Source organism: Triturus cristatus, chromosome 3_1, assembly GCF_964204655.1.
Source record: "Triturus cristatus chromosome 3_1, aTriCri1.1, whole genome shotgun sequence".
Lineage (NCBI taxonomy): Eukaryota > Metazoa > Chordata > Amphibia > Caudata > Salamandridae > Triturus > Triturus cristatus.
This window is the reverse complement of record NC_140583.1, coordinates 905,195,380-905,211,784: the sequence shown is the minus strand read 5'-3', so window position 1 is coordinate 905,211,784 and position 16,405 is coordinate 905,195,380. Positions and strand designations below refer to the sequence as shown.

The following is a 16,405-nucleotide window of genomic DNA, read 5'->3' as shown; positions in this document are numbered from 1 at the left end:
TCTTTTCCCACAGATATGGTATATTACATTTGTCGCTGTACAACTTCTTGCATAAGCTTTGTGACCACTCCTGTACAATGATAACATTCCCCTGTAAATTTCATTCTCTCAATTCCATCTTCTTTTGCACCTAGTTGTTTTATTACTTCACATACATTGTCATCTACTTTCTCTGATTGTCATGCTTCCGTTACCTTGCCCTTCTCAACCTTCAGTTCTGCTACACACTTCATCGTGTGTTTTACCATTTTTGCCACAAGTAAAACTTCCTCTAGTGGTGGTTCGTCCTTGAGACAAAGTTCCTCTCTGGTTTTGTGGCTTCTGCATTGTAATACCAGTTGATCCCTGTTAGAACTGGGGTCTCTAGTTGGCAATGGTAGGCACCTTTGTCCAAATATGGACCCTTGCTTCTAGTCAGGGGAAGGGGGAAACACTACTAAAATAACCCCGGCTCACCCTCTTGGTAGCTTAGCACGAGCAGACAGGCTTATCTCAGAGGCAGTGTGTAAAGAATGTGTGAATGCATACAGTAATACAGTGACAACACTACAGATGGACACCACACAGGTTGTAGTATAAAAATAAGTATTTTTATATAGACTTAACACAAGACTTAAACGACAAAGATCCACAATACTGTACTCAAGATATGCTTAAAAATAGGTTATTCACTTAAAATCAGTCTCTAGCAACAAATAACTCCAACGTGAGTTGTCACGATGACGTGACAGGTGAGCTCCCAAAGTACGGGGCCGACCACGAGGTGCGCGGTGTCGGGCCCGGAGTCACGCACACCCCCAAAGAAAAGTACCTTGGAAAAGGGATGAAAAACAAAAGCAGCTCACGGCGTCGGGAAGTTGCAGTTTCGTTGGCGCTGTGCGGCTTTGGTTCCTTACGACCCCAGGGAGGTGTAGACTTGGTTCCTTACTGCAGCGCAGGGGAGGTGAGACGATGGTCCCTCGTGTCAGGGAGGTGACGTCACGATGGCGCAGAAACCACGGTTCCTTACGATGTCGTGCTGTCGGTGGAGTCTCGGTCACCCACGTCGAGGATCGGCCCAGCGATGTCGATGTTAGCTTCGGAGTCGACGCGGCACAGCAGCAGGCGTCGGGGCCACGGCACAAGTCGGAACAGCGCTAACGGCTTCGGGCAGGTTACGGCGTCGCTCAGTGGCATCGATGTGGCACGGCGGCTGGCGTCGGGTCTACGGTGCAAGTTGGAGCAATGCTCACGGCTTCTGTGCACAAGACGGTATCGCTCGCCGGCGTCGGTGTTGCAATTTCCTTCTGTAGCAGCTAAAACCACAATTCTAGGTGCAGGCAAGCAGAAGGGGTGAAGTCTTGTATGCCTGAGACTTCAGGCAGGAGGCACGCTCAAGTTCAAGCCCTTGGAGACCTTCCTCAAGATGATGAAAGTACACTCAGTCCTTTTCTCCTCTCTTTGGCAATGAAGTAACCACTGCAGTCCAACCCCAACAACACGCAGCTTAGGGGCAGTTTCCTCCTACAGTTCCATGGTTCTTCTCCTCAGCAAAGGGTTGTCTTGATTCCCAGAAGTGATCTAAAGTCTTAGAGTCTGGGCTCCAATATTTATACTGCTATTCTCTTTGTTCTCTGAAGGCAGAGGGTCCTGTACCTAGTCCAAACCAGTTCTGTGTGCACTGGCCAGTGTACAACTTCTTCCTTTGTCAGAGGAGGCCAGTGTCATCAGACGCACCACAGGAGGTGGAGCCAGCATTGTGGAAGGCAGGCACAGCCCTATTCAGGCCCAGGTGCTACTCCTCTCACCACTCCCAATACAGATAGGTCTCTTCAGCCTAGTGCTGACTCACCCTGTCTCCTGGAGTCCCCCAGCCCCTGTCACTCACAAACCCAGACACACAATACACAAGCTAGCCGAGGCAGGCTGGATGGTTAGGCAAGAAAATACCTACTTTCTAAAAGTGGTATTTTCAAACACAGAATGTAAAAACAAACTTCACTAAAAGGTGTATTTTATTATTCTGAGTTCAGGCATACTAAATTCGTTTTTCCACCATGTTCCCTGGGTCAGTTAGGATTATAAGATGTTAAAATCATACTGTCCATTCTGGCCTATGGGAGCAGGTAGCCCTGCAATAGTGAATAACAAAAATGGCTGTAATTCACTATCAGGACATGCCACACACATCAGGGCATGTCCTACCTCTTACTTACAATGCACCCTACCCGCAGGCCTACTTTAGGGGTGACTAACATGCAGCAAAGGGAATGTTTGGGGACTGGTAAGTAGGTGCACTTACCAAGTTGACATGGCAGTACCAGACTGCACACAGGCTCTGTGATGGCATGCCTGAGACACACTTTCCATGCTGCTCCGGTGGGTGGCACAACCAGTGCTGAAAGCCCACCAGCAGCACCTGATCTACATGCCCTGGGCACACGCTGTGCACTGTACTAGGGTCTGACAGTAAATCAAATAAGCCAATCATGGAGTCACTAATCCATAAATCAATTTACAATAGGGAGAGCATATGCACTTTAGCACTGATCAGCAGTGGTAAAGTGCCCAGAGTCATAAAACCAACAAAAACAGGTCAGACAAAATACAGGTGGAAGGCAAAAAGTTCAGGGATGACCCTGCAAAAAGGGCCAAGTCCAACAATCCCTTATCCTCTCCTGTGTGGAACCCCAAACTTGCATGTAGAAGCCAATTTTTCGCAGCGCAGTTAAATATCCTTCTATTGTCTCATCACTTTCCTGCCCTCTGAGACCAAAATAATACCTCTCAAGTATTGTTAAAGCACAGCACATAGTGCTTACCCAGTTTAAAAAATGCAAATCTCAAATTTACTAAGATCTGGTTGCTCTTCGTTACTAGTTCCGGCAAATTATCCAATACCTTTTGATCTTTCCCACCAAGACAATAAAGCAACAAAGCGCATTTCCGTTCTGTGCTTAATGTGTTACCACATACTTTCGCATGGTGTCCAAACGTTTTTTTCCATTTGCTCCATCTTGGTTTACCCGGGCTACTTAGGAAGACGGGTGGTGGTACTACATTTTGCAATTTTCTATACATCTGCAATCAATTTAATTTTCTCTTGCATCACCTATCGCCACTTTGATGCTATGGACCACACTGTTTTTGTCCAATACTTTACCATTAAATTCACTTGTGTTTCCCCTCCATATTTATATATACACACTAAAAAAACTAGATACCCACAGGAACAGAATAAATATAGTGTACCTGTCATTGCAGCAAGTTAGGCTCAAAACGCTCCTTTGACAGTATAAATATAGTGTGTCTGTCACTGTTTCTAGTAAGGCACAGAATTCTCCTATGGTGTGCCTGTCACTGCCACAGTGTAAGCACCTCAATACCATAATTATGGTGTGCCTGTCACAGCAACAGCTTAGACACTATAGTGTGCCTGTCACTGTGACGGGTAAGGCACAAAACACTCCTTGGTGTGCCTGTCACTGGCCCAGTGCAAACACTTTAATGCAAACATTATGGTGTTCCTGTCACTGTAACAGTTTAGGCACTTCACAATCACCGCTTCCACCTCACAGTGTTGCCTGAGTGTTGCCTGACTTCGCTCCTCGTGATGCACTTCTCTCATTTGCGATTAGCGTCTTGACCACATAGCATATTTTCCTTCACTGGACTTGTGCGCACCACATAATATGTATTCACGTACTATGTGGAGCTCAAGACATCGCTCATTTTATCAGGCAAGGGCAACATTCAGTCAATACCATCCAGATACTGACAATCAATGGGAGATTTGGCTGTCTGACTATTTGGCTGCACGTAATCCTACTTGCGTGCTTACCACAGGAAATAGGGCTTGTCAAGTCATTCACCCAATCACCATGGTTTCCAGGAAGGTGAGATGTAACATCCAATGAGGATCCAGCACCTCACACGCTTCCTCATCTCACCGGGTGATTGCCCTTGTTTTCCTGCTATCCAGCTATGTCATCAGCCACCAATGCTCAGTTAAACAGTCCGGACCTCTCTGCCCTTCCCCAAACACACAGCACAGACCTTTGAGAAATGCACCTGCCTCACCACAACATCTGGTTTTCATTCCTGCTTCTTTCGTCTATACTTTTCCAGTACTCTGGAACACTTATTTCAGTTTTATGAGTTCCTCGCTGTTCTGTTCCACATTCCCGACATTGAGGTGCCTGCCTCTGTTCCACACAGGTTCTGTCCTTGGATGTCCTTGCTTGAGCCAGTATAATGTTGTAGTAAATAATACAGAACTTCTTTAGTGAAGGATAAAACCAAGAGGTGTTTATTATAGGCACCTCACCCATCGAGAACTGGAAGCAACTGTTGGAGCAACCGCCAACCAGTTTCTCCGGTGAGTAGAACATTCTTAATTCTCCATTCCAACCCCACATTCCATGACCCATACAATGTGCTTGGGGCAGAATACTACAATATATGCATAGACAAAACTTACATTTTGTTGTACAAAAAGTACTTCAAAGTGCAGTTTGAGAATCAGGCCCTTTGTGTCTGTCAGTGTCCCCACAACCTTTCACATCCTCATTTCTGTAGTCAGATCTCAGTCACTTCCAACACACAATTTTGTTTAGAGCAACTTCTGCAAAAATAGGTTCTGTGGCCTTCTCTTGAATTAAGTCAAGTAGTGAAAATAAAAAAGTCAACATTAAGCCAATCATTGCCACTCTAGTGAAAGTTGATAAATCAAACCATACTGAATGTTTTCAGCTTCATGATTATCTCACCATTCTCAAAGCCAGGTGGTAGCTAAATATCAAGCAAATTCATCAAGCTGTTGCTGATGAATCCTTTCCAATATACACTTTGCTATCCACCCTATTCAGTGGCTTGCTCCTGTTTCAAGACATCTGTACTGAGAAAACAAATATTTCAATGCTGTGCCTGTTGTGTTTGCTCTTGACAAGATTGATAGCAATGGAGCACAGGCTTCCTTGGCCTGATACTTTTACTTGACTAATGTACAAATTGCAAGAGGCCAGGAAAGAATTCGATATTTACCATGTCTAATAGTTGCAGATTTCCCGGGTGTGCTATACACTGGGTGCGGTAAATATCCCATAGTCCTAGTTTTCCCTCAGAAATGAAAGACATACTCAAAGAATTATTGTTTTTCACACCAAATCCTGCAGGTTTTGGGATTTACTGCAAATTGTTTCCAGGTAGATTTAGGCAAGTTTAACCAGCTGATATTGCCAGAGACTAATTGAAGGGGACACATAAGTCTGTAATTAATATGTTGCTTGGACTTGTTATACCTGCTACATTTTCATTTGCACAAGCATCAGAATGTATGCTCCCAACCATAATCAGGGCCTATATGTTCAGACATCATAAAGAATTGTCCAATATTCCAAAGCATAGATCTCTGAGTTAATAATGGTAGTACTGATGTTCAAGTGGGAGGAAGCAGAAACACAGAGATGGTTAAATATGAGAAATGCCAAATAAGCATTTAAGACACTAGTTTTATTTACAACAGGGTCTCGATATATAATGCAGTAGACATTACCTATTGAGCTGGGCTTGCAGCAGATCCAACCTATGCTCAACGTCACCATACGCAAAATCATTCTCCATTTCACAGATACCCCAAGTGGTGTCTTCTATCACAGGTTGTCCAGAAAACCCATCATGCAGCACAGGTTGCTCTTTCTCACAGTCCATTGTATTAGTAATGTCTGCCAAAAAAACGAGATCCTCTTAAAACATGAGCACAACAAATGTATTAGAATGTTGTAAGGTACAGAACCAAACCAATCAATTGATCATTATTTTTTATACAATTTTAGTGACAATTACTGTCAAACTTTGCGGTGTATATTATCCATCAACAAGTGTATTAAAGCACTAATATTTTACATACTGTTCACCGAGGCTGACACTTTGCGAAAGAATAGACAATCTGAGAATGACATCCAATAACTGCGCTCATAACTTTCAAAACAGTATATTGAACTCTTGTACATGTTCAAATTGGAGCCAGTATTGAGATCAATCACTTAACATATTCATTATTATTGTTATTATTATTATTGTTGTTGTTGTTGTTGTTGTTATATACCATAATGTACCCCCACTGCACACACAATATAGGGCCTGGTGTAAAAAGGACGTTTACAACAAAAAAAAACCCGTTTGTTTTGATACTGCTTCATTCTGCACTGAAAAGCGCAGTGGATTACAGTCTGCCACACACTATGATGCTATTAATGCTATTATTATCAATAAATGTAATATGTAGAAGAATATTCCCTTTAGCTCTGAGCCTCAGCGCCATGAAACCTCTTTGGTGGATGTGTGCTTTATAAATACGGTGTAACATAACATAACATTCAGCAACATTCTAACAAACATAATGGTACTAATACAACCAATAATATGTAGATGAAGAATAAGAAAATTAATTGCACTGCTTTTCTTAATATTATTATTATGTAGTACCAGCAGAAGTAGTATAACTATTATCATCAACAGCTGCTAATAATAGACAGATTTCATTGGACGAGATTCTGCTGAGTCAATTTCTGACTATGTTATTTGACCAGTATCAGTATCATCATTGCCCTTATTACTTCATGGATCGAAGGTTTTTTAGGTAATACTCATAGCTACCTATGTTAGCAAGTTAACATGTTAGGAACATTAGCTAAAGTTCCTATTTTCCTTACCTGTCCTCAATGAGAAGGCGAAGTGTTAATATGAGGTACACAAACAAAGCAGGCATGTGATTATTGATGACAGTTTTTATTCAAAGGTGCAACCTTTGTTAAGTTTGATTGCAGGCCTTGTAATGATATAACTAATTGGTTATATGCACCTTTCTTAGAATTTTATATTTTGTTACACTAAGACTTGTAAGTCAAATATATGTAATAACATGTCTTCAGTCATCATAGGACCTTGACACGTGTACATATGAGTTGCGTGGGGGGTACAAGCTTAGATACAGATGAAAGAGGATGAAAAAGCAACCACAATTCTTGTCAGGGTGAAACTCAAGCAAATTCCAAATTAACCTGTGCTCTACCCTCTGGTAGCTTGGCACAAAACCAGTCAGGTTTAACTTATAGGCAATGTGTAAAGTATTTATGCAGCACTTCAAACAGTAATAAAGTGACAACACAACACGAAAAACATCACACCAATTTAGAAAAATAGAGTACAATTTAATAAATTATTTGAGACCTAATTGACTGTTAGAATTGGGGGTCTCTAGTTGGCAAGGGTTTGCACCTTTGTCCACTTAGGGACCCTTCTTCCTAGTCAAGGTAAGGGAGATACACTTCTAAAATAACCCCATCTCACCCCCTTGGTAGCTTGGCACGAGCAGACAGGCTTATCTCAGAGGCAGTGTGTAAAGCATTAGTGCACACATACAGTAATAAAGTGAAAACACTACAAATGGACACTACATCAGTTTAGGAAAATAAGCAATCTTTATCTAAACCAAAACAAGACCAAATTTGACAAAAATCCACAATACAATATTGTAAAAATAGTTACTTTGCAAGATAACCTTTAAATTGCATGAATAGCTGAAAAACACAGGGGCATATTTAAAAGGGCTTTATCTCCGCTTTTTTGGCTTAAAAGGCCAAAACAGCAGAGATAAAAATAGCGCTCTATTTACAAGAGGGTGGTAACATGCATAATCGCATGTTAGCACCCTTTTTCTCAACGCCTCCCTTTGCATCTCTAATGAGATGCAAAGTGGACGTCACTGGGCGTTCCCCGGATGGACTACCTTGCAAATATCGCTGATGTTTACATCGCAATATTTACAAGGCAGCCCACAGGATTTTAGCACACGTTAGATTTTGGTGAAAACGGCCGTTTTCGCCAAAAACTAACGTCTGCTAAAATCCAGACTTACCTATGCTTTACATAGGGGGTGGATTATGCTGATACGACCACAGGGTCGTATCAGCAAGGTTATCACCGTTTTGCAGGGAACATCGCTGCAAAACGGAGATAACCTCACTATCTCTGGAATTTTTAGCGCCCTGGAGAAACGCGTTGTTAATAACACGTTACCAGGGTGATACATTCCAGCTATAGCCTGCGATAAAAAAGTTATCGCTAAGCAAGGCCAGCGATAATTATCCCCTGGCCGTTGCTAATATGCCCCACAGTTCTTCCGAGTTGGTAGCTCCATCCAGGGCTACCTCGATGTTGAAAACGACAGAGTCTAACAATTCCTGCTGACCACGTCGGTGTGGGGTCAGCTAAGCGAAGACAGACTGAAAAACAGTACCTTTACCCATTGCGGCCGAGACAATGGTACGAGCGGGTCAGGGACAACTGTTGCGGTTGCAAACCAGTGGAAGCAGTGCAGGGTGCGGTGCCCTCACGATGCGGTGCATGCAGCGACTCAGTGACGAATGTCCAGATGGTGTTGGTGAGCCCAAGGCTTACGATGCTGGGTGAAGCGTTACCTGATGCAGTGCTGTCAGGTTGCGGTGCAGGTGACAGAGCCGGTCGATGTACTGGTCTGGCAGCAACGATTTCGGTGACATCCAGGCAGGTTGAAGCGAGGAGGTGCGGAATGCGGTGCCCACAGGACGCGTTGTGAGCAACGGCTAGGTGACGATCGTCAAGACAGCGTTGGTGAGGCCAAGGATGCGGTGCGATGTGCGCAGTGCCTTCTGCAAGGGCTTCAGGACACAGAATCCTGCAACGGTGACAGAGTCGGTTACCCTTGTCTTCTGCTACCACTGAAACCAGCGGTTCCAGAGACAGTGCCCAGAAGGATGGTGAGGTCTTTGCTGTTCCTGACACCTCGTGAACAGGGGGCAAGCTCCACTTCCAAGCCTTTGGAGACACTTCTCAAGCAGGATATGCACACAGTTCCGTTCCTTGGCAGAAACAGCTACTGCAGGCCAACCCCAGACAGCACACGGCAAAGGGGTAGTACTACTCCTCCAGTTTCTTCCAGCTCTTCTTCTTGGCAGAGGTTCCTCTTTAAGTCCAAAGTAGTCAGGGGTCTCGGGCCCTCTTTTTATACAGTAAATCTATTTGTTTTCTGAGGCAGAGAAGCTCCTTGCCCAGCAAAAACCAGTCCTGTCCTCTCTGGTGCAGTTTCCTGGCAGGAGGTGGAGACAGCATTATCTAAGGCAGACCAGGCCCATTCACTTGTGAGAGAAATCTCCTCCCCCTGCACATCCCCAGCCCCTGTGACTCCAAAGCCAGACAGTCAATGCACAACATAGCAGAGGCACACTGGATGGTTAGGCAAGAAAATACCTACTTTCTAAAAGTGGTATTTTCAAATCCAGAATGTAAAAATAACCCTTACTAAAAGATGTGTCTTAACATTCTGAGTTCAGGCATATCAGACTTTATTTTCCTATCTTGTTCCCACGGGCCGTTATATTTATGTATTTGTTTATTTATTTGAAGAGTTTTAGATAGCGCTGGCTTGACCCGAAGGTATCAGAGCGCTTTACATGAGGAAAACGTTTCAAAACGAACAGTTACATAGTTACATTTGATTACTAGAGCATAACATAGCATAGAGAATAAAGACCGTGATACAAAAATACATCAGTTAATAGAGAATTATAAAACATAGGACACAGGTCCTGAGGAGCAAAGAGGGTAGAGGGGGAATAGTAAAAGGGTTAGAATACAGAACAAGTCTGGCAGACCGATCAAGGAGGATAGTACTTCAGGGGAAACAAAAAAGTCAGAGTAATAGAGTCGAACAAACCCGAAAGGGTCCAGGGGTAAAACAACAACCAGTGCTGGGCTCCCTCACTGCGTCCAGGGATCAAACAACAACCAGTGCAGGACTCCCTCACTGCGTCCAGGGATCAAACAACAACCAGTGCAGGACTCCCTCACTGCATCAGGGATGGGAATAGAAAAGGACCGGGTGTGAAGGAGGCCGAAAGGTTACCTCACATTGACCAAACAAGACGAGAGAGGTGAAGGAGTCTCAAGAGGGGGTCTACAAAAGGCAAAGGTCAATCCGATGGCACAAGAACAGGGCGTTGACCAGCGGCATAAATCGAGTAGGGGGACAGCTGCAACTGCTAAATGGAGGATCCCGGTCATGGACCCTAATATCTTCGTAAACAAAATGGCAGGATTACGGTTAAACAAAAAGTCGATCAAAAAACCAACATTAAAACCTAACACAGGAGCAGGACTGAATGGGGAAGCAGCAGTCGGTTTTGGTAGGAGGAAGGTTGTAGGGCGCTAAACTCTCTCGGGTCGTCGTAGTCAGGGTAGGTGAGTGCAGGCCCCCAGACAGCAGCCCCGGAGGAGGAAGGCAGCTGTGGGGTCAGGAGGGCGCGCAACTCTATAAAAAAAGGGAAAGCAAGCTCGAATGTGCAGAGCAGCAGCGTCGCAGCATTATCGTTGCTATGTTCTCATTGGTCTTGTTCATGCATAGCGGGATGCCAGGCAACCATGTTTCAGGTCTGGAAGGTAGGTGAAGGAAACAGAAAGGTCCGGAAAGCTAAGGATAAATGGCTGGAGGGTTGATCCCCATCTCCTCCCCTCAACAGCTACCAGTCATCACCACCGGGCAACATGTTGTGCAGAATTAGAGTCCGCCATCGGAAGAACCTCAGTGAGTCGTCAGAAAGGCGGGGAAGGTAGGAGAGCCAAACGGAGAGATGAAGTAAGGTGTGCCAAAGGCCGGCTGGGTAGGTAACGGCCATGGGGGGACCCACAGCCGATCTCCCCTATAGCTACTTGGGTAGCTCCACCGGTCGTCAGCCATGACACTAGGTCTCAGCGGTCGGCAGAACACTCACGATTCTTCATAAGTTGCAGAGGCAGGTCTCGAAGTTCAATCATGGAACCTGGAGATTAGATGTTTTAAGCAAACTCCCCATTCTGTCCTATTGGGGCAGATAGCCCTACAATAGTGAAAAACGAAATTGGCAGTATTTCACTATCAGGACATGCCACACATATCAGGGCATGTCCTACGTTTCACATGCACTGCACCCTGCCCACAAGGGTACCTTGGGCCTACCTTAGGGGTGACTAACATGTAAGAAAAGGGAAGGTTAGGGCTCGGCAAGTGGGTGCACTTGCCAAGTCAACATGGCAGTTCCAGACTGCACACAGGCTCTGCAATGGCTGCTTATGAAGGTGGCACAATTAGCGCTGCAGGCCCACTAGCAGCATTTGTTTTACAGGCCCTGGGCACACGCAGTGCACTGTACTAGGGAGTGACTAGTAAATCAAATACGCCAATCAAGGAATCACCAATCCATAACAACAATGACAAAGGGAGCACTTGCTCTTTGGCATTGAACAGCAGTGGCAAAGTCCCAAAGCATCTAGACCACAAAACAAAGTTCAACGCACAGCAAAATAACAGGTGGCAAAGCCAAAAATACAAGGGAAACCCATGCCAATTATGCCAGGTCTAACAATGACAAAAATCCAATCAGTACAAGTGGAGCATTGTAATTTTAAAGGCTTAAGTGGAAATAGTGTCTAGAACGATAGTTATCGTGTTGCGCTGGACCCAGGCAACATAACATGTTCCGGATGCGCGGGCTGGACACAGAGACCAATAAGGCCAGCTAAACAAAGTAAGTTAAATTGTGGTTTGCAGGGTGTTGAAAGATCCCATAGCGAGGATGCGTTGTGCAGCGGGGGTTCAGAGGAGCTGTGGGGATATGATGTGAAGTCCTGCATCATTGTCGAGGATGCCATTAATGAGGAGCTTGTGATGCAAAGTCTTGCAGTATTAAGTGTTGCCCTGAAGAAGTCCCATGTGAATATGGACGAAACGCCTAGGCTGCTTGTTTTGAACATGTCATCCTGCTTTATCCAAACACTTGAAGATGTTGTGAATAAAGAAGTTGGAAAATAATTTGAATGTGAAAAAAATCTGTTTATTGCATTTAAAGTAGTGGTTTTGCTGTCATATGTCATGTTATGAATAATATATAAATTCTGAGAGTTCAGTATTTTATTTTTAGCCTTTCTAAATATTATGCTCCTCAACTTGTGTAGTTGCATGTATTGGTACATTTGGGGTTTTCAGTTGACCCGTAGTGTGAGCATAATTCAGACACTTATGTCAAACAGTGTGCAGGCGAAGTCTAAACCATAACTGTTTTGCTGCAATGATATAAATAGAAAACATATGCAAGTCACCAAAGTGAATAGCATCACAAGTAAACTTTATACAATGAGAAGCTCTACCATGTTTAAAGATATATCTGCCTCAGCCTATCCTCACTATGTGGGCACAGTGATATATCATAGATCTCTGGGATTAGAACTGAACTACCTGGTATTATTGTTTGGTAATCTGCAACTCAGGTTGCGCAAGACTGGCACGTTTGTCTCAGGACCTCTCCTCTGCAAGAATTCCCCTCTCTGTTTTCAAATGGCACGTCTCAGTGTATATGATACAAGGTGTCTTTTTTTAAAACAGCAGATGTGAATTGATGTTTTGTCTAAATGCCAAGCTATGTTGCTAACTGAGCACAGAAAGGCAAGGCACAGTGTTGTTGACCTTGTATGAGACAGAGTCCCAGAGAAAAGAACCAATAACAAAACAATGTGCAGTGTTTTACTAAAACAGTATCGTGGCACAAAAATAAACCTGCTGAGTGTAACATGTGCGAAGCAAAGCAGTCTAAAACTTGCAGTTGGGCTAAAATAAGGGAGAGCTAAGTGGGCCCTAAAGGGAACTCATAACAATGTTTTAAAGTCAGGGTGAACACTTAAGGAAGCCATGTTGTGTTGGTGTTACACAGGATAATAAAGGGTGTCCCAGGGAATATGGCCTGGCATAACAAGAAGGAAAAAGTCAAAACCCACTAAAGTCTCTTTGGGAAGGATGCTTGCAGGTAGAACCCCAGGTTAGTGTGGTTGTGAAAATGCCCACAGAGTGCAACAATATTCAGAATAAAGTAATCAAAAGCCAGGTACAAAATCAAGAGAAAGAGACAAAATCACATTCTTAGGTGTAGAATCAGATTCATAACCTAGAAACAATAGCCCGGGAGAAAACACCCTGCCAGCTTCCAGGACCGGGGGTTATATTTGAAATTCAATCCAGCATCAATGCAGCACCCTCCTCAGGAGAGAGCCCCACAGATAATGCAGTGGCAGTCCCCCCCCATTAGGGCAGAGGAGTGTCGCCCCCTGCTGCCAGTGCAGCAAAGTGAAAAATAAAATGGTAATACAATGAATTACCATTATATTTGTAACTGCTCCCAGCCCGAGCAGTGTTTGGGGGTGGGGCTGATGCTGACTAGCAGCAGTGAAGTGGTGCTCACTCCACCAGTTTACACTGTGCATGTCTCTTTGACCAGCTCTCTTGCAATGGCCAGTCTGACATGTGCAGTGTAAACCTCTCCACCTAGCTGTCTTAGACAGCTTAGTGGAGAGCAGGCACAGACCACCATTTTTGACCGTAGTTTTTACCTGAATTATGGCCCTAAATGTTATCGACATATTTAACTTCACTCAATTGTTAACTTTCCTTTGAGGCCACAGAAGAATGCGTGGTCTGCTGTGTATATCTGCACCACTCACATATATGCGTAGCTGCAAGGAGCACCTCTGTGTCTGGATTGGCTGAAGTGATCCAAGGAAAGGAAAACGCCTTTGTCTGTAGGAAAACCTTTACTCAGTTGTGATACTGAAGATCAGCATCACGTCTACAACATTTATTTTCCTTCTTCACATCGGCTCCTTCGTACCTCGAGCATTTAACGTGCAATCTGGTGACAACATACTGTTTGTAAACAATATTACATGTTTTTACATCCAAGGTATGCACTGTATTAACAGCCAGTATCAAAATCGACAGCACCAGATTCAGCAAGTCCACACACATCAAACACAACATCCTCACGGTGTATTGCAGCCTGCATGTCATTGTGACCCAAGGCCGAATACATTTGCAAAACGAAAACTGAAAATGGCATGGAGTAGGAAAGTACATCCTGTCTCGATGAAAATGTACACTTGAGGAGACGTTCTAAATTTAGCTCTGTCTCGACTGCAGTGGGTTGCCTTGGCAAGGGTTGCCATGGCTGCCAGTCCACACTTCCTTAACTTCAGGATAAAATCCATAGCTCTTGATAGTAATGTGGGTATTCGTACTTGTTTTTTGATTTATCTCTTGTTGTCTTTTGCTTGAATCTATCACAAGGCACGTTATGTTTCTTCTTTAGTCACTGTGACGTATTTTTAAGTCGATTACCACCATATATTTCGCCCTTATCGCTGCCGCAGTGTTGCAACAACTTGAAAATAGCTTAAATAACATCCTAAGCTCCAAGGAAATGGCTGTGGTGTCGACTTCACACTCTCACACGTGCTGTTGTCACAAGTGAAAAGAAGCAGGGGGGGGGGTGATGCTATTATTAGTGGAGCAGGTATGGTGGCACAGGGCCCAGGGGTAAGAGAGAGAATTCTCATCTGCAATTATTGATGTCTGTTAGTAACAGAGGGATGGTTACGCGGTCCCATTATCTTTCTCTGCATTAGGGCCTATGACACTTTTGCTACCCTGTTAATGCACAGGACGAGAGGTGGCTGGGTCGGAATTCTAGCAAATAAATTCAGCCTCAGATTCACTAAGATTTTGCCTCACAGTTGAGTTACTTTTGTGGCATAGAGGACTCTAAAACATTTTGGACACGCACTAAGCACGCAAAGTCGATTTGGGTGGCTTTGGGCGGCTTACTAAATACAAAGGGGCAGATTTACAAGCCCCTTGCGCCACTTTTGCGTCACTTTTAACATGGGAAAGTGATGCAAAAGTGGCGCAAGGAGCTTGTAAATAAGCCCCCAAAGTAATGTAACGTTTGTATAGCACTGCCTTGCGTTACTTTGCGTCGGGTAGGTGTCACATGGGTGGAGCATGGGCATGGGGGCTGGACTGAGAACGTAAACCAGCCCTGGCAATTAAGTCGGCCCTGCTACAGGATCTAGAGTTTGCTGTCTTGCTTGGGTTTTTCTGGTTGGTTTTAGCCTTCTTTGTGATGCCTGAGTGCTATGGGTGATTGGTGCTGGAGTTACTGCGCCTTATCCCACAGGAGTATAAGATCTGCTGCAATTACTTTTCCCTCTGTATTTATTGGCACTGTTGAATACTTTGCTGAAGCCTGTGCCATTCAGAGGATCTCATGCATGTTGTAGTCATGATGAAATGCATTGATCCTTTTTTGCATAATACCTCATTTCACAGCAGCTTTGGCTTCAGCCACTTCTTAGTTACATCACATGTATAAGGCAGAAGAGCAGGAGAGGAGCTTAAGTACCCAAACCACTGCAACGACCCGGATGTTTCTGTGTTTACTGCATTGTTTTAGTTCTGTTGCACATATTCCATATGCATTTCTTTGAAGAACGCATTGTTGTTGGGGACAATCTATATGCTACCTCTGTTAATCTTTACGGAAGCCTGTTCAGCTTTTAGGAACTGTATTGATTTTGCTTTGTGGGTGCTCAGTCACAGCCCACAAGTTGTCTATAGCAAATTACCTCAGGTAGCACTAAAGTTGAGAGGGAGGCCGGTGAAAGTGCGAGAATGGTGAAGAATGCCCAAGACTTAGGAACTGGCATTCCTGCTTTCTCCTTACCACCCATTTACTCAAAAACTCACATTTCTACAGGTTCTCCTCAGAAACCTCGTCAGTTCTCACTGAGGGCAGTTAACCAAAGTGCTCTGAATGCTGTTCTCTATACCAGGGTAGCTGCATAAAGGAGGCATGACTCTCCTCTCCCCAGGGTGAAGGCACAATGAAGAGCATGAAAAATAGAAGTCATGCCCTTCTTCTCCCTCACTTTCTCTCTCAAATTTCACCCTGGGCCATTTACCCTAGAGTGATCTCAAACATTTTGCAAATTGCATCATCATGTTGTAGGGTATCGTTATCAAGAACGAAATATAAAAAAAGAAGATGTTACAAATCATTTTTTGTCTTACTCTCCCATGTAGTAGTCTTATTCCAGTTAAAGTTTGGCTAGTGTTACCGACCAAATCTGCTCACAAATTAAGCATCTGCCACTAACATAACTAGTATATTTCCTTGTGAACTGCCCCTCTGCTCGCTTGTGAACTGTCTTTAAGTTGCATAAAGCTTTCTACAAATCCTTTGGCTAATGTGTCTAGTGGGTTGTATGTCAGAATATTGTGTACAAAAATTATATGACATAAATATTGTGCCATCAATACCATTTCAATATATATTGTCCTATCGGATGAAGCCTCACACCAAGTGGTGCACACACTACACATCCATCCTTCTCCACAGCTGAAGGCTCGAGCACCTCTGAAGTTCAGAGGATTGCTTCTCTGCACCTGCCCAGCACAGACAGGTGAGTGCAGGCTTTCGATCATGACAATTGGTGCCAGAATTCTGCCACCTCTCACTTTGTCTGTAGT

The 16,405-nt window shown here is 44.1% G+C and overlaps 1 protein-coding gene and 1 long non-coding RNA gene across 5 annotated transcripts in view; one reads left to right on the top strand and one right to left on the bottom strand.

The window, feature by feature from the left end:
- Positions 1–16,405, bottom strand: part of KCNH7 (potassium voltage-gated channel subfamily H member 7) — a 1,410,086-nt gene that overhangs the window by 52,031 nt on the left and 1,341,650 nt on the right. For all 4 annotated transcript variants that reach the window (XM_085645418.1, XM_085645417.1, XM_085645419.1 and 1 more), the window contains one exon: positions 5,534–5,702. In XM_085645418.1, the coding sequence (XP_085501544.1) occupies positions 5,534–5,702 (169 nt within the window). The remainder of the gene's footprint in view (positions 1–5,533; positions 5,703–16,405) is intronic.
- The window catches only part of LOC146861251 (uncharacterized), a 75,468-nt gene that overhangs the window by 35,705 nt on the left and 23,358 nt on the right, over positions 1–16,405 (top strand). The window lies entirely within an intron of this gene.